The sequence below is a fragment of the Oreochromis niloticus genome, linkage group LG22 (genome assembly GCF_001858045.2).
Source record: "Oreochromis niloticus isolate F11D_XX linkage group LG22, O_niloticus_UMD_NMBU, whole genome shotgun sequence".
Taxonomy (NCBI): Eukaryota; Metazoa; Chordata; class Actinopteri; order Cichliformes; family Cichlidae; genus Oreochromis; species Oreochromis niloticus.
Genome location: NC_031985.2, coordinates 7,484,320 through 7,506,875, shown reverse-complemented (window position 1 = coordinate 7,506,875; position 22,556 = coordinate 7,484,320). Strand labels below are relative to the sequence as shown.

General features: G+C 38.3%; 1 protein-coding gene and 1 long non-coding RNA gene across 3 annotated transcripts in view; both read right to left on the bottom strand.

The window, feature by feature from the left end:
* LOC102077190 (C-type lectin domain family 4 member M) overlaps positions 1-7,033 on the bottom strand; it is a 42,828-nt gene extending 35,795 nt beyond the window's left edge. For both annotated transcript variants that reach the window (XM_025902456.1, XM_019350729.1), the window contains exon 1: positions 6,856-7,033. In XM_025902456.1, coding sequence (XP_025758241.1) covers positions 6,856-6,985 — 130 coding nt within the window. In that variant the 5' untranslated portion in view covers positions 6,986-7,033. The remainder of the gene's footprint in view (positions 1-6,855) is intronic.
* Positions 7,034-10,973: 3,940 nt separating this feature from the next.
* Positions 10,974-12,501, bottom strand: LOC102076451 (uncharacterized). The gene is made up of 3 exons (XR_268709.4): positions 12,384-12,501; positions 11,605-11,773; positions 10,974-11,257 (listed from the first exon to the last, which is right to left on the bottom strand). It is a non-coding gene; the product is annotated as an uncharacterized LOC102076451 (long non-coding RNA).
* Between the last annotated feature and the right edge of the window lie 10,055 nt (positions 12,502-22,556).

The window sequence follows — 22,556 nt, the reverse complement described above, 5'->3', positions numbered from 1 at the left end:
GCAGTATGGAACAGATGTGGGTGTGTCCTCATCTCCCAGAGGAGTCCAAATCGTCATCAAACAGCCCTTCAGACACAAAAACATGTGAAAATGTAAACAACCAGACTATCAGCAGTGATTTAAGTACTTTAAGACCTCTGTGAACATCATTTACAGTATATATCACAGAATTTAAGGCCTTTATAATCACAGAGCATACAGAGAAAAGTACTAAACTGAATCAATTTCAGCTTTCATTTTTCATGATGTATATTGTATTAATAATTAAATTTCATTATCTGTATCTTTGCCACACAGGTGTAGATACTATAGGTTCAGTGAATGCTTAAATTGCACTGATTAGAATATACTGGACATTCAAAGCTAAGATTCAGCGCACTGTGTTAGAGGCTGGGATTTGATGAATTCATCATATATACAACCTTTGATCATCATTTATGTCCAGTTGAGAATGAATCTGTGCTCTCACATATTAAATGAACTGAAATCAGTAGTGTGATCTCCAGTCTTGATATAAGGAATGAGAGAACTGACAGCTGTTATTTTAATCAGCCTGTCTCAGTTGTTTTTAACTCTAAGTACCATAGAGTAATGTGGTAACATCTGGACTGACGAGTTTACTGTCAGCATTGTAATCGCTAGTTTAAAGGCTGTAGGTTGCAGCCATTGCTCTAACACTGTATAAATGTAACGGGCCTCAGTGCTGGTTCTAACAGTCTGAGCTGCTTCCAGCTTTATTTGTGAAGAGCACAGCAGCTTACAAAACACGTAGCGAGCTCGTACAGCTGCGACGTAAAACTTTCATTAGCTAAGATGATCTTAAAACAACGGGGCTACGTGCGGTGATGCTAGCGTTAGCCACGTTAGCACCTTACCTTCAACAGGTGGTCAGACTGTGTAGACAGGCACTCAGTCAGAGGTTGGCTCTCCGTTTCGCTGCAGGGTCCCTTCATTCTTCACATATCCGTGTCGAGCCGAGTGTAAATCCCGACGCTGAACGGCCTTTGTACAAGCACACACACTTCGTAGCAGGGAGAAGCTATGAGCTAGAAAAATCCAGCCTGGCAGACAGCCTGTGTCTGACCAACCAATCAGAGAGCTCCTTACATCCCACGGTGTGGCTAATTTGAATAGCCTCCAGCAAGTTGTTAATCGAAGAGCTAATCCAGCAGCTAATCCAGGAGCTAATCCAGCAGCTAATCCCGGAGCGAACAGGAAAGGGAAATGGATTTTGAACTGCAGTTTATTAAATTGCAAGTGGAAAAAGGATTTTGACCTGCAGTTTATTAAATTGCAGGTGGAAAAAGGATTTTGAACTGCAGTTTATTAAATTGCAAGTGGAAAAAGGATTTTGAACTGCAGTTTATTAAATTGCAGGTGGAAAAAGGATTTTGAACTGCAGTTTATTAAATTGCAGGTGGAAAAAGGATTTTGAACTGCAGTTTATTAAATTGCAGGTGGAAAAAGGATTTTGAACTGCAGTTTATTAAATTGCAAGTGGAAAAAGGATTTTGAACTGCAGTTTATTAAAGTGCAACTGAAAAAAGGATTTTAAAATGCAGTTTATTAAAGTGCAATTGGAAAAAGGATTTTGAAATGCAATTGGAAAAAGGATTTTGAAATGCAGTTTATTAAATTGGAATTCAAAAATGAATTTACAATTGCAGAATTTATTCTACAATTCATTATTAAAGCACAGAGATTTTTATTTCGATGCGCGTGGCTCTTGTGGTCCTCCATATTGATAAGCCACGTAAACCCAGAGTTATGATAAAAATACATGCAATGTTTGGTTTTCTTCCTGAATACTATCGCACTCTGTCAGTGCGCCCCAGGGTGGCTGTGGCTACAATGTAGCTTGCCATCACCAGTGTGTGAATGTGTGTGTGAATGGGTGGATGACTGGATATGTAAAGCGCTTTGGGGTCCTTAGGGACTAGTAAAGCGCTATATAAATACAGGCCATTTACCATTTTACCATATTTACTATATAGAAATGGTAAAAACTGTGTTTTATAAGGAAAAAGTTCAAAAGCACTCTCCGCCTGTGAGCAAAAACCAAAACCAAAAAATCCCACCCTTCCTATTGGTCAAAAAATGTACCATGTCGACCAATCAAAAAATTATATGGCAACATCGCATTTAGATGTTTGGGAAGGGGGAAAGTTTTAGGAGTGACGGCGGTGTTTCGAGATGTGAGAGATTTACAACGTTTATCGCAAATCTTGTGTACTTGTGATGTTCACCGTTATCTCATAGTGGACAGATATTACTTTTTGGAGTGGCATGAATAATTTGTGTGGCATCAAATTTGATGCAGAACACCTGATTGTTCTGGAAATAGTTTGAGAAGTGAAATGAAGTTTATTGGATTTACAGAAAGTGTGCAATAATTGTTTAAACAAAATCAGGCAGGTGCATAAATTTGGGCACTGTTGTCATTTTATAGATTCCAAAACCTGTAGAACTAATTATTGGAACTCAAATTGGCTTGGTAAGCTCAGTGACCCCTGACCTACATACACAGGTGAATCCAATAATGAGAAAGAGTATTTAAGGGGTCAATTGTAAGGTTCCCTCAACATGGGGGTCTCAAAACAACTCTCAAAACAACTCTCAAATGACCTAAAGACAAATATTGTTCACCATCATGGTTTAGGGGAAGGATACAGAACGCTGTCTCAGAGATTTAAGCTGTCTGTTTCCACAGTTAGGAACATATTGAGAAAATGGAAGACCACAGGCTCAGTTCAAGTTAAGGCTCGAAGTGGCAGACCAGGAAAAATCTCAGATAGACAGAAGCGGCGAATGGTGAGAACAGTCAGAGTCAACCCACAGACCAGCACCAAAGACCTACAACATCATCTTGCAGCAGATGGAGTCACTGTGCATCGTTCAACCAATCGGCGCACTTTACACAAAGATGCTGTGTGCGAGAGTGATGCAGAGAAAGCCTTTTCTCCGCCCACAGGACAAACAGAGGCGCCTGAGGTATGCTAAAGCACATTTGGACAAGCCAGCTTCATTCTGGAATAAGGTGCTGTGGACTGATGAAACTAAAATTGAGTATTTGGGCATAACAAGGGGCATTATGCATGGAGGAAAAAGAACACAGCATTCCAAGAACAACACCTGCTACCTACAGTAAAATATGGTGGTGGTTCCATTAGGGCTGTTCCATATAACGATATATATCAGATGACGATATAAATATATAAACGTCTATCGTTTCATTTTACGCTATGTTTGTTTCGTGGTGTCGCAAAATAAACTGTTTAAGGCAATATTTTTTCATCGTTTTGATGGTCACTGTAGTCTAAAAATGTATAGTTTCATACATCGTTAAAACACTCGACTCTAGGTACACAACACCCAGCTAGAAACACTTCACACAAGTCGAGCGGCCCAAGATTCACAGAATTTACAGAAAATGCTTAATTTTTGTGATTTATATCGTTATCGGACGATAGATGTCTTATATCGGGATATGAGATTTTGGTCGTATCGCACAGCTGCCTAGGTTCCGTTATGCTGTGGAGCTGTGTGGCCAGTGCAGGGACTGGGAATCTTGTCAAAGTTGAGGGACACATGGATTCCACTCAGTATCAGCAGATTCTGGAGACCAATGTCCAGGAATCAGTGACAAAGCTGAAGCTGCGCTGGGGCTGGATCTTTCAACAAGACAACGACCCGAAACACTGCTCAAAATCCACTTCCTGCATTCATGCAGAGGAACAAGTACAACATTCTGGAATGTCCACACTGTTAGAAAAAGCATCTTGAAAAAACGGTGATATTCCGGCAGCTGGGGCGCCAAAATACGACCGTATAATTACAGAAAATAACTCCCGAATAAAAATACGGTTATTTCCAGTAATGAAAATACAATTAGTTGCGCTAATTTGACATGGGATCTCGCCTTTTTCAAGTGCCGCTAAACATTAAATTAGGAACATGTTAATATCATTAAACAATGAAATCATCTATAAATAGGAAAAAAAAACATCTTAAAAAAACGGTAATATTCCGGCAGCTGGGGCGCCAAAATACGACCGTAAAATAACAGAAAATAACTGTCCCATAAAAATACGGTTATTTTCAGTAATGAAAATAGAGTTTGTTGCGCTAATTTTACATGGGATTCTGCCTTTTCCAAGTGCTTTTAGACATTAAATTAGGAACATTTTAACGTGATCAAAAAATGAAATTACCTATAAACAAGGTGACTGAATGTGGCAATATGAATCATAATACGTAAATGTACAGAAATATACAGTTAACAGTTGGTTTAAATAATAATGGATTGCATGCCCTGGGACAGAGGCGAGGCTGCCATTTCGCACCATCGGCCCCTTTGGCCATCGCCAGTAGGTGAAGTGTCTTGACCACGGAGAGTGTCCGAGCCGGGGATTGAACCGGCAACCTTCTGATCACATGGCGAACTGCCAACTCTTGAGCCACGATCGCCCTAACTAGCAATGATAATAATACTTATGTGATGTAACACAAGCTTATAGGGATCATGTTATATGCTTTTCCATAGCATTACATTTGAATTCAACAGTTCAATCTTTCAAATAACGGACAGATATTTGTGGAATCATGATACATTTGTGAATGTATTTTAACAATCTAAATATGCATATGTACAGACAGATACATTTAATAATCGTGAAAATTATGTTTTATTACATTACAGTGATTTAACGTTAATTTACATTCAAAATGTGAAGTCAAAGTCTATTTACGTAACTTTAATGATATTCTAGAAGAACAGAACATTACTGTAAAATGCACAGTAAAATACTTTTATATTAGGATTTTTTCCTACGGTCGCAGCCGTACCCTCGACCTTGTTGTTGTTAGTTCACATTCATTGGCCAATGCTTAGCATCATGTTATTTATATCAATTGCAATTCCTACCTCTACATTTCTTTTTCAAAATATATATTTAGTACCGTGCAGTGTTTTAGATTGTGGAATGCAGAGGAATCTTAACAAAGAAGCTCACAGAGAAAGATTGAGCTTGTTATTCAACCCCAAGCTGGTAGGAGAAGCTTTTTATTAAAACACTTGCTGGTGCTACGATGTGCCCCAAGGTTCAACAACAGCACAACAGAAGTCACTCATGGTACAGCACTCTCTCTACAAAACAACAACTGTCAGTGACTCTGCATAAACACAACATTCAAGATAACAGTTAAAAGTAACGGAACCATAAACAATAAAACAAGAACATCTAAACAGCAACACATGTCCCAAGGCATGATGGGAGAGAACTAGCTGTTCCCCCAACACGCCACAATATGTTTTTTTTAGTTTTTATTCCTATTAATTATATTTTCACTTGTTACCTCTGAATTATTGAATCAGACCTAGGTGACATGAAATTTTCAGCAAAATTATAATTCAAATACTCCTTTAATTATTGATTATTCTCATTAATTTTCGATCATTTTATATATTTTCCCATAGTATTACATTTGACTTTAACAGATCATTCTCTCACATAAATATTCGTGAAATTATGATACATTTCTGGATGTATTTTTACAATCTAAATATGCATATGTACAAAAAAATATATTTAAAAAACAAGTAAATTGTGTTTTACTATATTTACAGCGATGTTATGTTATTTTACCTTTGACATGTAAGATCACAGTCTACTTATGTAAATTTAATGATATCCTAGAAAGACAGTACAAAACTGTAAAATATACAGTAAGATACTTTGACATTACTATTTTTTGGAACAGTGCATCTCAGTCCCCAGACCTGAATATTATTATTGAAAATCTGAGGTGTGAGTTAAAGAGAGCTGTCCATGCTCGGAAACCATCAAACCTGAATGAACTAGAGATGTTTTGTAAAGAGGAATGGTCCAAAATACCTTCAACCACAATCCAGACTCTCATTGGAACCTACAGGAAGCGTTTAGAGGCTGTAATTTATGCAAAAGGAAAATCTATTAAATATTGATTTCATTTCTTCTTTTGTGTTGCCCAAATATATGCACCTGCCTGATTTTATTTAAACAATTATTGCACACTTTCTGTAAATCCAATAAACTTCATTTCACTTCTCAAATATCACTGTATGTGTCTCCTATGTGATCTATTTAACTGACATTTATTATTGATTTATACAGGAAAATAATGACTATTAACAAGGCTGCCCAAACTTTTGCATCCCACTGTAGGCTGGGTGTTTCCAAAAACAATAGAGCATTCTGCAGTGTCTGGGGGTCCAAAAAAGTTAAAATGATACCCTTCTGCCTTTGCAAAAACCCCGCATCCTCAACCCTGAGGAGTTTCAAACAATAGGCCTTATGTTTAGACAAAGGATGCTTTCTACACGTGCAAAATACAGAAAATGCACCGTGATGCTGGAAGAGGAGTGCTGCTGTAACTGCAGTCTCAACACTTGATTCATACACCTTGCGGACATCTGCCTTTGCAAAAATCCCGCATCCTCCCCCTGAGGATTTTCAAACAATGAAGCCTTCAGTTGAAACTTACGATGCTTTCTACATGGACAAAATAAAGAAGGTTATGTTGGGTGTTTTAGAAGTGTCGCAACAGCATTTTATTTCTAAAGGGTGAATGTGATTTGGTGTTCTGGTGCTGTTTGCTGAGACAGAATCCATAAAAAGTAGTTTAATTGAAGCATAATTGATTGATCAAATTAAAACCCTGGTTAAATATAAATGAACTGAAGTGAATCCAGAAGTCACATGAACGAGCAAAAGCACCTTTTGCGCACACACATGAACCCGCACGGGGGGGGGGGTTCGTATTTTTTTAAAACAAAAATTACGAACACATGAATCCTGAACATTAGTTTGTACTTACCACCATCTTCTATTAAGTTAGCTTCCTGGTACTGCGTCTTCACCTCATTTTTCTCTTTCTCTCCATTTTCATTGGCCCCACTGCTGTATTTCACTCTAAAATGTGGGGCAGTTTCCAGTTCGGAAGACATGCTGAGATAAGATGTCTGACTAAGAGGCACTGTCTATGTGTTTCTCTGTGTCGGGCTACAATGAACTAAGCATATGGAGGAAATTTAAGATGTTAATCAGGCAGTGTTTCCCCTTTAAAATTGAGATGATGCAAACATAGGTACAAAAACAGTTCTGTTCTCTCTTTTCACTACATCCTGCTATGTCATCTCTCTTGACTCAACACCAAACTATTTCTGTTATTTTCTTTCTGTTTTCTTTAAAAGTAAAATTTCAGCCCACAAAAATATATCAACAGCAGTGATCACAAAACGGTGTATAACTGAAAACAGTAGTGAGATCTTTATCCAGGTCTTCCCCTTAACACCTGACCTGTCCAGAGGTTCAGTCAATGAGCTTGTCAAAAGCTTCAACGCTAAAATGTTAAATGTAATGGACACTATTGCTCCCATTAAGGTGAAGGTTATGTCTGGAAGGAAAAAGTCTCCATGGAGAAACTCCAGACTGGTGAAAAATGAAAAAAGAGAGTGTAGGAAAGCTGAGCGCAAATGGAGAAAAACAAACCTCCAGGTTCATTATGACATCTATAAAGAGAAACTTCACAATTATAATTTACAACTGAGGAGTGCAAGGAGGTCCTATTTCTCTCTCTCATAATGCTCGGTTCTTATTTTCTACAGTTGACAGGCTAACAAACCCTCCTGTGTCAGTGGCAGCTGAACTTCATTCGACCATGGCCTGCAATGACTTTGCCAAATTCTTCACAGAAAAAATCCAAAAGATTAGACAAGCAATTGGTACATCAACAGCAGATTCAGGATATGTACTGTGTCCACCGAAAAACTGTTTAAACACCATCAAACAGTTTCACCCTATTAACAGCAAAGACCTGGAGGACATCTTAGGTCAACTGAACTCCTCCTCTTGCTGTTTAGATGTCCTGCCCACAAGTTTTTTCAAAAAGGTCTCAAAGACTTTGGAGTCAGATCTGTTACAGATCGTAAACTTTTCTTTAATGTCAGGTGTGTTTCCAGAACCACTAAAAACTGCTGTAATTAAACCTATACTGAAAAAGGACAATCTTGACAAGACACAAATGAACAACTACAGGCCGATCTCAAATCTCCCATTTTTAAGTAAGATCATTGAAAAAGCAGTTTCTCAACAGCTCAATTACTTCTTAAAACAGAATAACTGCTATGATGCCTTCTAGTCAGGTTTTAGACAGAACCACAGCACTGAAACCACTCTGACCAAAGTGTTTAATGACATATGTCTGAATACAACCAGTGGAAAAATGTCAGTCTTAGTTTTACTGGATCTCAGTGCAGCATTTGCAGGGTTCGTACGGGTGCTTGAAATCCTTGAAAATGCTTGAATTCTAATGTCGTCTTTTCAAGGTTTGAAAAGTGCTTGAATTTCAGATGTGGTGCTTAAAAGTGCTTGAAAATGTAACTGTATTTCATTCACAATAAATAGCTATCTGATTGAATTGTTTTCTTATCAGATAGAGAAATAAAATGAGACGCAAAAGCAAAATTTCCCCACCTGGGCTGCCTTGCGTCTGTTTCAGTATGTGGCCCCGCCCCTCTCTCGGACAGTCGGGGATGAGTGCGCTAACATACCTGTAGGTTCCTGTTTTAATGAGTGTTTGATGGAAAACAACAATGGCGGAGTTTGCGTTCTCCAGTCGCATGATAGGTGAGTCCAGTATGTGTACGTTACACATGCTATTTTTTTTTAAAATTATGGTTATTATTTTGCTAGCTATCAAACTCGCTGGAGAAATGATTGAAATGCACTGAGTGTGATGCAGTATGGCAGCGCTATTACGGAATATGCCAAGAGCACCTGGCTGCAGCCACTGTGGAGCTCCACAGTAACCGGAAACACGTGACCTCCACATTAACCGGAAACATGTGACCTCCACAGTAGCAGGAAACACGTGACCTCCACAGTAACCGGAAACACGTAACTTAAGTTTAATCGACTTTAACAGCGAAAACTAATTTGCGTTTTTGTTACTATTGATGCTGCTGAGAAATAAAAATGGTTTTAACTGGGTTTTTTTTAACACTCTGGGTTTGTTCAAAAAAATTCAACATCCCCTAAATTGTTCGTGGCCAAAAGTGTACAGTGGTCCCTCGCTATAACGCGGCGCACCTTCCGCGACACTCGCTGTTTCGCTAATTTTTTTTTTTTTTTTACAGCACATCGTGTTGTGCGTTCTGATTGCTGTAGACCATTGTCAATCAATCTAGTCCAGTGTCTCCTGTACAGGAGCGGTCCCTAATAAGCCCACGGACCGGTACCGGTCCGTGAGTCCTTTGGTACCGTTCCGCGAGAGTTGAGGCTCCGGTGTGAAATGTATGGTTGTAGTTGTGTGTCTTATTTTGAAAGAACTATTTACGCGTTACCATAGCGACCAGAGAGCATTAAGAAGCAGAGAGGAGGATGTGATTGTTGTTGGCGCACAGCTCAAGTCACGGTTATTATTATATTTACAAAATACCACAGTTTCTTTTTTATTCTTTTGTTGTATTTATCCGCGACACCTTAAAGGTCGTTCCCTGAAAATATTGTCTGACATTAAAGTGGTCCGTGGTGCAAAAAAGGTTGGGGACTGCTGCTGTATAGTACAGAATGCGTTTAGCTTGTCGAATTTACATAAATCTTCGATCGCTAGCAGTGTAACTCTGAAGTGCTGCACTGTATGTTTGTAAGTTTTCTCCCAAACAAACACAACAATGCCGACGAAACGTTTTGCACCCTCAAATGCACCTTTTGGTTTCATTCCATAATACTGGACTATGTTTCTACGAAGGTTTGAACTCTAAGAGTGTCTGAGAAAAGTGTATAAAGCATGTAGTGAGGGGTTTTACAGTCTTAACATCAATAATAATTGTAAAAAATAAAGTTGGCTACTTCATGAATTTCACCTACCGCGGGTTATTTTTAGAACGTAACTCCTGCGATAAACGAGGGACCGCTGTATTATTAATAGTAGAGTCTGGGACATCTAATTGATTAACATCAACATTGATTATTATGCACTGTTATTTTTGTTCAAGGAGAGCAAAAAATATAAAACTTTCTCTCAGTTTGTTCGTTGCCAAAAATGGCCACTTTCTGCACCTGCATAAACTCCCGGACACATTTACTAACAGTGTTTGTTGCTGTATGTGCTGCAGCTTTGAATTTTTTATTAATATATATTTTGTTAATATTTTGGCTATGGTGTCTTGTTATGAAATGTACAAGAGTAAAAGTGTTTTTAGCATGTGCTTCAAAGCTAAGTTTGACTGGGAAACTCAAATCTCAATAGACAGTATCAACAAAAATTCACTGCAGCCTGTGTAATATTTGATGCGTCATCATTATTTATTTCAGTCTATCTTGCAAATACATATTTGCGTTGCAATGTCATGCACAAACACACACAAGTATTAGATGCTTAAGATCAAACCTATGTCATTCTTTTGGTCCACTGCAGTGTAGTAGTCAAAAAAAAAAAAAAAAAAGAGAAGTCAAGCCGCAAATGGCCAGGATAGAGCCCAGAGGGGTAATGCGTAAATTGTATAAAAATATTATTGATTACAGGGTAATATATTAATGTTAATATCAACAATAAGCTTTTTACTCTGAAGTTACAAGTATAAACCATGCTGTTGCATTTACACTTAATTTTTTTACTATAACTATGGACATGGAAACAAGTGAATATTTAATAATAAGTTTAACTGGAATTCTGTACACTGAAAAACAAACAACAACACATAAAAAACACAAACAAACAGCCAGTGCCTTCATCTGTCCATTAAATGTCAAACATCGCATTGACCCGTAGTCCCTGCTCATCAGCACATGATTTTAAAAAGAGCTCCATGTCCTCTGCAAACTGAAAAACACAGAGGAAGAAGTCCCTCTACACAAAAACACTGCAGATGACAAGCCAGGCAAACATCTATTTGAATGCCTCCTCATCATGTGAGCCTTGAAGTTTTTTTTAAGAAGACTAAGACCACAGTGAGGGCGTTTCATTTTCAAGGACTTTCCACAAGCCAGTTTCATTTAGCACAGAGGGTAGAGCACATGAATGTTCTACTGAAGATTCAGAAAATGGTTTAGATACTGGAGACAAGACATCGAGAGGGAGATGGGGCTCCTCGGAGAGTTCAGTGGGGAGCAGTCCTGAATGCTGACATGAGAAAAATTGCCTTGCCATATCCCAACGCTGTATGACTGTCATGTTACAGACAGGGCAGTGAAAGTGCACTGGTATATCATTTTGTCTGTAAGAGAGAGAAAAAAAGAAAACAAACAACAACATGTAATTTAAATGTAGTTGTATAGAATGCAATCAGTTTATCTAAAAATCGGATTGTACATATTAACAAAAATATCCAAGCCATCCTCAATAATGAAAGCAAAATGGCGTGGATTACAAGAGCTGTCAGGAAATGTGGTGAACAGGAAAAAAAAATATTTAAGGAAAACACGCTTTTTTCTCTCGCAGATGAATGCACTGAACTGTACAATGTGAAAAGCAACTTTTAAGTCAACAAAGAGACTGCAGAAGTGCTGAAAAGAAGAGCATATTTATAACTTTAACTATGAGGTATATTTAATATCAACATACCTTTGAAAGGCAAAGCATTTTTAATGTGTCCATTTATATGCTCCTCAATCTTTGCCTTGAGAGTAGGGCTGAAAGTGGGGCACAGAGGGCAGTGAAAGAGTCTTCTGCAACATGTTGTGCATTCCTGCAATTCTGGATTGGAGGCAGAACTCCAAATTGATATGAGCATCTAAAACAGAGAGTAAAACAGATAAACACCATATACACATTTAAGTTCAGGTTTTAGCAGAAATAACACATTACAGTTAGCATGTAAGAGATTTGGTGAGAAAATTCTTTACAAAAACATAATTTACAAAACACTTTTATTTGTGGCATACGTATCTATTGACATATAACAGACAATTTAACAAAGGCTAACTAAAATCTGGCCAATAAAAAAGCAGAACAGAATGGAATAGAGAATATTAGTATTTATACATATATAAACCTCTTTGTGACAACCTTGTTACAATGTTTTTGCAGGTGGAATGAAAGACATGAATAAAGTGCAATATGCAGTAAATGGAACAATGTGCATTGATGTTACAGATAGTGAAAAGTAGTTCAATAACAAGCAAAAAATAAATACGTTTGAAACTGACCACTAAATGCTAACCAGAGGTGTCAAAAGTACACACATCCCTTACTAAAGTTTAGATACTTCGGAGGTATGACCGTTGTTGTAACGCTAACAAAGTGCCAAAGTAATCAGTGTAAGCAAACTAGATGATTCCTAAAATTATATAATTATTAACGGCAAAAAAAAATAATTTATACATGAAAGACTCTGTCCCAACCTTTACGATCCACTTGCAAGATTTCCACAGTCGATGATCCACGCAGGAATGTATTTCTGCCTACTGTGGAGGTCACGTGTTTCCGGTTACTGTGGAGGTCACGTGTTTCCGGCTACTGTGGAGGTCACGTGTTTCCTATGGGCAGAAATCTGTGCCATCAGAAACTGAATTTGAATATGTTAAATTTGAATTTGAATTACTCGGATTGAATCTGAATTCTAACTTGAATGAAAGCTTTTGAAAACTGAATTTGAATTAGTCTAATTTGAAATTGAATTTATGGTTTGAAAATGAATTGATTTGCTTTGAAACTGCATTTTATCCTTTAAAAATTCAGCTCTCGAATAATTTCAGATTCACTTCTCACCATTCAGTTTCAGTTCTACAATTCAATTTCAGTTCCAAAATTCAGTTTTTTGGGACTTACATCCGGTTCCGGTTCAAGCGCAGATTAATAGAACTACAGACTGATAGCGTTACTGACGGAATCTACAGCGTCTTGAGCTGAATTAAGACTTCAGAAGTCATTCGTCACGTCGAATGACCAGCGGATAAACTCTCAGGTTGGTAATAAATGTATTACATGTATAAGAACAAGCGTCATGTTAACAAATGATAGCCGTACAGTAACCTTTATGCTTATTGTAGCTGCTAGCTAAAAACGCTAATTTAGCCTAGTTTGCCCTGGATTCAGCTTTGACAAACAAATATGATCGACTGTTTCTAGTAGAATTCCAAAGTTGTCATCTTGTACCCTGTCAGAGCCCTGTATGCTTGCAGAGACCCCTACAGTAGGGAAACATGCAAAACGCTGTCCAAACCTTTGTATTTGAGCTTTATTTATGTCTCACACAGCATCCCAACTCTTTAGCTAACTTAATAACTTTAGCTAAAGTGAATAGTTAGTCTAATTCATTAGTGCAGCGTTACTGGATCACCTCTGTTTGAAGTGATATAATATGATATACAACTATCACTGTGTTTAACTATCATAATTCTTAGGGTACTGAGTGCATGCTTAATTAGATTTTTTTTTTTTTAAACATACTGCTCCATTGCTATGTTTGACAGGCTGAAGTTGTCGGGTCACCTCCTAAATCGACCATCTTTTACAGGTGTTTTGTGCCAGAAATGGAGTGTCCACTGAAGACTGAAGATACTGAATCTCTACGCCGTGCCATTGATCCCTCCTGTGCCTTCATCTAGACAAGAGACATTAACTTAACCACTCTCACATGCTCTGTACCTACATCACCTTCCCTGACAGTCGTAGCTTGGCTCATCTGAGGGTGAAATTATAAGAATGTGTTATTTTGCAAAGTGCTCTCCAGGGTTCCTAAATAAAATATGGCATTGAGGTCATTTCTTTTGAATTAATCCCTTCTTCTGAAATATAAGAGCCTCTCCTGGTTTAAATGGCACTTTCTGTTCCTTACTTCCTGTTCCACTCCCAACCCCAAATAGATGCTGACAAGCTGACACAGTAACATGGAAGAGGGAGAGAAGCTGGAAAGGACTACTACAAATAAACCCAATGCCTAACAATGAAAAATGTAAAATAAGAACAATAATAAAGATAAAAGATGAAGTAACAAGTTTTTTGTTTTTTTGTTTATTCCAAATGATCATCCAGATGTCTGTGACATGTGATGACAAACACCATAATGGAAGGACTTTGTCATCACATGCTTAAACTTATCATATATTTTTGCATATGCTGAACAGGCAGTCAGACATGCTGTAACTGTGGGGTAGAAAACTGCATGAACACCATACAGCAGGGGTCTCAAACTCCAGTCCTCGAGGGCATGGAAAAGTTGCATGAAACCGGCCCTCGAGGACTGGAGTTTGAGACCCCTGTCATATTCCATATGACAGGTGTGGTTGAACTTCATGAAGACTCTGAAGTTTCTCTTCTCTTCTGGCAGGACAGGAATGTGGCCTTGTCCTGTGAGCCACCGTAAGGATGTACTTAGAGTAGAACTGGACTGTCACCGGCCTCAGGCTCTTCACCTTTTCAAAGACAAAGCAGTCATTTAGATAAAATATTAGATATTGTTTACCTGTAAATGCACAAAGAGAATTTAGAAATGTAATTATTGTCAAGAGTGAACAAGCACTGATAGTGTAATTCACAGCTGTGGCCAAACGTTTAGAGAATGAGAAGTGTTGTTTATTTACAAAGTTTGCTGTTTCAGTGATAGTTGTATATAATATTATATTACTTCAAACAGAGGTGATCCAGTAACGCTGCACTAATGAATAAGACTAACTATTCACTTTAGCTAAAGTTATTAAGTTCGCTAAAGAGTTGGGATGCTGTGTAAGACATAAATAAAGCTCAAATACAAAGGTTTGGACAGCGTTTTGCATGTTTCCCTACTGTAGGGGTCTCTGCAAGCATACAGGGCTCTGACAGGGTACAAGATGACAACTTTGGATTTCTACTAGAAACAGTCGATCATATTTGTTTGTCAAAGCTGAATCCAGGGCAAACTAGCTAAATTAGCGTTTTTAGCTAACAGCTACAATAAGCATAAAAGTTACTGTACGGCTATCATTTGTTAACATGACGCTTGTTCTTATACATGTAATACATTTATTACCAACCTGAGAGTTTATCCGCTGGTCATTCGACGTGACGAATGACTTCTGAAGTCTTAATTCAGCTCAAGACGCTGTAGATTCCGTCAGTAACGCTATCAGTCTGTAGTTCTATTAATCTGCGCTTGAACCGGAACCGGATGTAAGTCCCAAAAAACTGAATTTTGGAACTGAAATTGAATTGTAGAACTGAAACTGAATGGTGAGAAGTGAATCTGAAATTATTCGAGAGCTGAATTTTTAAAGGATAAAATGCAGTTTCAAAGCAAATCAATTCATTTTCAAACCATAAATTCAATTTCAAATTAGACTAATTCAAATTCAGTTTTCAAAAGCTTTCATTCAAGTTACAATTCAGATTCAATCCGAGTAATTCAAATTCAAATTTAACTTATTCAAATTCAGTTTCTGATGGCACAGATTTCTGCCCATAGTTTCCGGTTACTGTGGAGCTCCACAGTGGCTGCAGCCAGACCCTTCTCGAATATGCTGTGAACTTAGCTAACATTACTTAGCAGTAATATGAGTTAATTTACTCAAGTGAAAGCTTTAAACATTAGCCCGATACATAATTAGCTAACTTAAGGCTTTCTGATTAACCCTCTGGGGTCGACGGACCCAGAGTCTCCATTTCAACTTGGGTCGAACGTGCGGACTTCAAGCTATATACCAGTTTTTAAATTGTGTTGATAGGTCACGTAAAACCGATGTTTTTTGGGGGGGGGGTTTCTGAATAAAACAGTGGCGTTTACTCCGGGAAGAAACGGTAAAAACTGCGTTTTTTTATGGAGAGCGCTAGCAAACATGCTTTGCTTGTGAGTGAAAAAAGAAAAAACACTCCTTCCCTACTGGTGGAAAAATGTACCATGTCGACCAATCAAAAAATGATACGGCAACGTGGTATTTGGTTGTTGGGAAGAGAGAGAGCGAGTGAGCGAAAAAGAGAGAGTTTTGATACGTGAGAGATTTGTGATGTTTATCATGTTTGGAGTCTCAAGTTAGTGTGTTGTCTTGTGTAGTTAGTGTGTAGTGTAGTCGTTTTGTTTTGTTTTGTGTGTCAGTTCTACTAGTGAACGTCACAGTTGCTGCAACTGTGTGCTGGAAAAGCTTAAAAAGGGACCTTGAAAGTGCTTAAAAAGTGCTTGAATTTGACCCTGAAAAAAGCGTACGAACCCTGCATTTGATACAGTTGACCACAACATATTACTCAAACGACTGGAGAACTGGGCAGGTCTTTCAGGAACTGTACTAAACTGGTTCAAAACATACTTAGAAAACAGGAAATACTTTGTATAAATAGGTAACTTCACATCTGAGCAGACAAGTATCACATGTGGAGTTCCCCAAGGTAACATCTTGGGACCCCTTCTGTTTAATATTTACATGCTCCCACTGGCACAGATTATAAAGAACAACAAAATAAACTATCATAGCTACGCAGATGACACACAAATATATATCACAATGTCACCAGGAGACCGAGGCCCTGTACAGGCTCTTGGTAAATGCATTGAGGAAATTAATGACTGGTTGTGCCATAATTTTCTCCAGCTAAACAAAAACAAAACTGAAGTAATAGTCTTTGGTGCCAAAGAAAAACGATTACAGGTCACCAGAGAACTTCAATTTATACACCTAAAAACCACAAAACAGGCGAGAAATTTGGGTGTAGTGATGGATGCAGACCTAAACTTAGAAAAACACATTAAGACAATAAGAAAATCAGCTTACTATCACCTCAAGAATATTTCAAGGATAAAAGATCTGATGTCTCAACAGGACCTGGAAAAACTAGTCCATGCATTCATCTTTAGCAGGCTTGATTACTGTAACAGCATCTTTACAGGTCTACCTAAAAAATCAGTCAGACAACTACAGCTCATTCAGAACTCTGCTGCTCGAGTCCTCACTAAGACCAAAAAAGTGGACCACATCAGTCCAGCTCTGAGGTCTTTACACTGGCTGCCTGTCTGTCAGAGGATAGACTTTAAAGTTCTGATGCTGGTCTATAAAGCTCTGAATGGTTTAGGACCAAAATATATCAGTTACCTCCTGACCCACTATGAACCTTCCAGATCTCTCAGGTCATCTGGATCCGGTTTTTTATCAGTTCCCAGAGTCAGAACCAAACACAGAGAAGCTGCATTCAGCTTTTATGCTCCATATATCTGGAACAAACTCCCAGAAAGCCTCAGATCAGCTGAAACACCCAGTTTATTTAAATCCAGGTTGAAGACCCACTTATTCTCAGCTGCATTTGAATAAAAGACCAAATCCACACTTTTAAGCTTAAATTTCAAAACTTAAATTTTAACTACTGATTTTATCTACTGTTCTGATTTTATCAACTGTTTTTTTAAATCAATTCTAATCATGCTTTTTATTTGTTTTTGTTTTTAATGTCTCTGTAAAGCACTTTGAATCACCTTGTTGTTGAATTGTGCTATATAAATAAACTTGCCTTGCCTTGCCTTCTGTCCCTATTTTCACTCTTTGTCCATTTTTACTTCCTCAGTTGGTTATCCTGACAAACTGCATGCAAAGTTTCATCATCCCAAATTTACTAGTCTCCTTTATAACAACTGTAGTGCTCTTTTTTTGAAAAAGAAAAAAAGGATGTATGTATCCATCAGCACTTTGCTCAACGCTCGATGTCCTTTCAGTGTGCTATATAAAGATAGTTGGCTTGATTTGACTTGACATGTGGATACTTCTATCCAAATATGACCACTTAAGGCTTGAATAAATGGCAAACCTATTAGGACTGGAAATGCAGGACCATTTCATATTTATTTGCAATGGTTACCGGCCATAAAGATAGTCTTGCAGTGCAAACAGAAATATAGCCAGGTACCTTACTTCATTGTACATTTCAAGTTTTTACAGAATCTAAATTTTGTCAGAAAAATATGTTAGCATTTGTTGGAAGTTTAAATGTGTGACGCAAACACTGTATAAAGAGTTATTGAGTCAGCTACAATGAAGTAAGAACACTGAGGAAGTAGAGACTTTGTGACACAACAAAATGCTTTCAGAGTAAACTTTTGTCAATTGCGTTAGCTTTGAAACCACCAAACGCAGCAAGGTGCTGTTTGCTTATCACTGTTGCCCCTCAGTAGACCTTTCTGTGTGGAATTTGCACCTTTTCCCCTGTGTCTGCACAGGTAACCTAAGTAAATCACCAGTTAACCTATGTAGGTTAACTGCTGAGTTAGTCATAGGTGTAGCTGTGAGCGTGTTGTCTGTCTCACTGTGCTGGACTGTTGACCTGTACCCTGCCTCCTACACGATGAGATTACTTATCCTAAGCTGGATAACTGGTTAAGAAAACAGATGGATTAATCTAACAACATTTAAAATGATTAAAAGTTCCCTTAAATAACTTTTTATTGCTAGAATTGTGTCAATGAAGGGAGTTTAAGACTGAATTTCTGGTGTAGTTTGTTTGCTTTACATGCAGAAGGTCACTAGTTCAATTCCAGTCTGTGACTGGGATTCTCTTGCAGTTGCCCAACAGAAGTTGAAAATTAAGGTACTTAAACTCCACCCGATTTGACTGTAAAATATGGTTGGCTATTTTTAAATCACATTTATCTAATTTATTTACAATATGTATGAATATTTGATTAAAGAATGTTTAATCATGTGTTATGAATTAAATTGTAAGACACATAGAAGCAGAACAGGCTTTGAAAGTGTCTCTCCTGCCTTTCCATCCAATATTACCAGTAACTTACACTGTCACCACAGAGGGGCAGCTTTTGTGTGCATGACTTACAACCTTACTGTACAGCACAGAGCATAGACAGATGATATATTTAATCAACATATCATGCAGAATGAACAAGTAAAAACTGTAAGATGAGTCTGAGGCTCATCCGGGACATTTAGTGAGGTATTTTGGATTTATTATTCAATCATTTTAATTTCACATTTCCATTTATCTATAGTCCCAAAATGATATACAGTAATGACTACAACAGACAACATTTGGTTGTGGTCTCATCTCAGGGTGGGTTTTAGACATTAGAGAGTGTCTATTGACTATCACACAGTGTAAATGTATTATGCCAAAGGATCCAAGATGAAGTTTTCCAGTCAGAGTTAACTGCTGTACGTCTTGGTGAAATCTGGTGAAACATCATGACAGAACATTTAACCTTAACATTCACACTATTTGAATATGTTTCTGCTTAATAATAAGACTTGTATAGCCAAATCCTGTGGCCTCTCTTCAATGTTGGCAGAATTTTTTTTTCTTCGTAGTATATAATGCATTAATGTGTATCGCATTAAATCACACGAGATTTAAAATATATTCAAATTATGATGGAATCAAAGGTACCTTAGAAATACAGTATAATAATTAAATGTTCTTAAGCTGAGGAACTGAATCACATTCAGTATGTGTTATTTAGCTGTGTTAAATATTTGCAGAATTTAAACCAGGAAGCATAACAGGGCAAAAGAAAAAAAACAACAATTAAAAAAAGAAAGAAAAGAAACTAAAAAAAGACTAGCATTATAGCTCTCATAGTACCCTGAGGTGTTTAATGTGCCAAGATCTGTGCTGTGTAATGTTCCCTATTTTTAGACTCTAGCAAATACACGCGCAGGCGAATAGCCCAAACAAAAAACGATGAGTTTACACAAAAACACTGATCAAGTCTTTTAGAACATAAGCCTTTTTATAAAATAACCTCTGAAATAGTTGGATTAAACATTTGTTCACCAGAACACGCTTCAAATACTCAGCATGTAATAGAAACCAGGAAACATTTTCAGACTGAACAAACCTGTAAAACCATTTCCGACTTCTTTACTTTAACTCAACTATCTAAACTCAATGACGAACCAAATAATGCTCATTTTGCTCTTTCATATTGGATCTACAGGTAAGATCATGATCATTTCAAGAAATACAATTTTGAATTTACTCAACAAAACTATTCCAAATAGAATAAATAATGGTTTACAATAACTAAACTCGAATAACATTGCCAAGTATCCCTTTAGCAAAATAGAAAAGTTACATGTACTCATGTACTCACATGTACAGTCAGACTGTTGTTTTAATTGTATTAATTGTGTCTGTCCTACAGTCAAACACTCCTTGAAGACTTTTTCATGTTGTCTTCTGGAGTTCCAAACACCCCAGATTATATGACAGCAGGAGATCTTGAGGGAATTTTAATAGCTTACTATGACAGCAACATGAAAACACTAGAACCCAGACAAGACTGGATAAGATAGTCTATGGAAGATGATCCACGTCAATGGGAAACACTGATTAAGAACTGTAAATATTATAAACAGCTACTAACAGATGAAACACTTTCAAGCAGTTTCAAGCAGTACTCAAACCAGACTGGAGGTATGATTCTAACATTTTTTCTATTTGTTATTGTCAGAGTATTTCGTTTCAGTAAGTAAGGAAAGAGACGACAAGCTTGTTAAGACATGTACATGGGTGAGAGCTCTGAGTGAGACTCACACCCAGCTGTAGTCCGCCTTCTTTGTTTATACACTCGTTTACACAATGTATAGTTTCATAACTCTGACAAGGGCAAAGGCGTGCTTCCCCTTTTGACAACTCTTCTGCACGTCTTCGTCCTCGTGAATATGGCATAATCTTCTAGTTTCAAGTTCCTTAGGCGTTTCCTGTTTTTCACAAAAAGTAGTTGAAACACTGGTTTCACAAACAGTTATACAAGAGTGGTTATTTTCCACTGCAGCAATATGTGTGCTAAAGACGTAAAACATAGGCTTTATAAAAGTATAGTAAAAGAAGTAAAAATCTCTTAACAGTTATTCTTTTATTTATTTAAGATAAGATCAGATTCCACGGCGGGGAACCACTGCATTACCTCAGCTCAGGTAAAGATAGCAAAAGAAAAATATAAAAAATACAAATAAAATACAAAATAAGTAAGATAATACACTATATGCAATTGAAGCATACACAGTATGTTATTATGGAGAGGGTTGCGGAAATATGCAAGACATGAATTTAACTATTCTACCACTACTGTTATTACTTATTCGTTTGTTTGTTTGTTTGCTTGTTTACTAGATTAGATCAGAAAAACTTCACTTTGGAGTCTGAAAATTTCTTTAAAACCAGTGACAGATGCTACAGAAGCTAGAATGAGTTGGATCCAGAGTCTCAGTGTGGTTTACTTCAGTCTCTGTCTCTCTTTCATGTGTTCATATTATCCAGAAAACAGCAGTGGGATACAAATACAGCCAGTAATGGAGTTTGGAAGAACTTCCGCATAGGGCTGTGCGATATGATCAAAATCTCATATACCACCGATATAAGACATCTATCGTCCCGATAACGATATAAATCACAAAAATGTAAAATTTTCTGTAAATTCTGTGAATCTCGGGCAGCTTAAGTGTTTCCAGCTGTGCCTCGTGTTCCTGGAGTTGAGTGTTTTAACCGACACATGAAACTATACATTTTTAGACATAAGTTGTAACGGCCGCCGTTTTCTTTGTGAGTATTTATTACACAGCGTGCTTCTGCGAAAAGCCTTTTCTAACGTTTGGGTCTAAGGTTTATTTTTTAGCACCTGGCGGCTCTTTTTGCTTCTCATCTGTAAATGCTCTGCATACTCTTTCACGTGATTCAGTTTATTTTGAAAAGTCTCAACAGGATCTTGAGCTTTATTGTGAAAGGTTTATGTGGAAAATAAACAAGCGGACACGTGATGGTTTTACTGTCGTTGCTGCTAACGACAACGCATAAAAACAGGTGCACATCTTGCAGGAGCTCTTCTCTCTTCAGGAACTCACTCTGCAGGAGGGGGAGATACAGGAGAGGTGGAGGAAGATCTCAGCCTGGGCTCTATTGTCTTGTATAGTCTGGAAGATGAGTGGATGACGGGGTGGGTGCAGTTTTCTCTGCGGTGGGGTCGGGTGGGCTGTCCCGGGCTCTGTGGGGCCGGGCGGCGCTGCTGCACTGGGCCCCGGTCCGGATGGGCCTGGGCCCCCTTTCCCTGGCGGGTTGCAGAGTATGGGGGTGCCTTGCCCCTCCCTTCCTTCCCTCCCCATCTCCAGCTGCCTCCCTCTTCCCGCTCCACCACAATCACCCGCACATGCAGGGCCTTGGGGTAAAGGTGTGTCACCAGGGTGCAGGGGAGGCATCCCTCCCTCTGTCCCCTTCTGGCTGCCTGTGCCTCAATTTTATCTCACAACTTAGACATTCACATTACTCACACTCTCATAACACATACATATAGGATCTTGGGGGTGGGCACGCTACACGGACTCCAAAAGACCATCAGGGTGTACACCTCACCCCTGGCGTCGTTGCCCAGCTCTCAATTTTAAATACATGTAGACATTGAGGGCTATCAGGAGGGGCTATGCGCTTACCTGCTGCTCTCTGGCAGGTAGCTCCATGCCCTCCTGGGTTTTAAATGCACCTTAGAACACACATGCATCAACACTACATATGAGCGGGCGGAGGGAGGTTTGGAGTCTTCTCACACCCCCGTTCTCTGCTGCCTGTTGGAGCGGGGGGGCTAGGAGGAGGAGTTGGCCGTCCGACTGGGGTCTGGA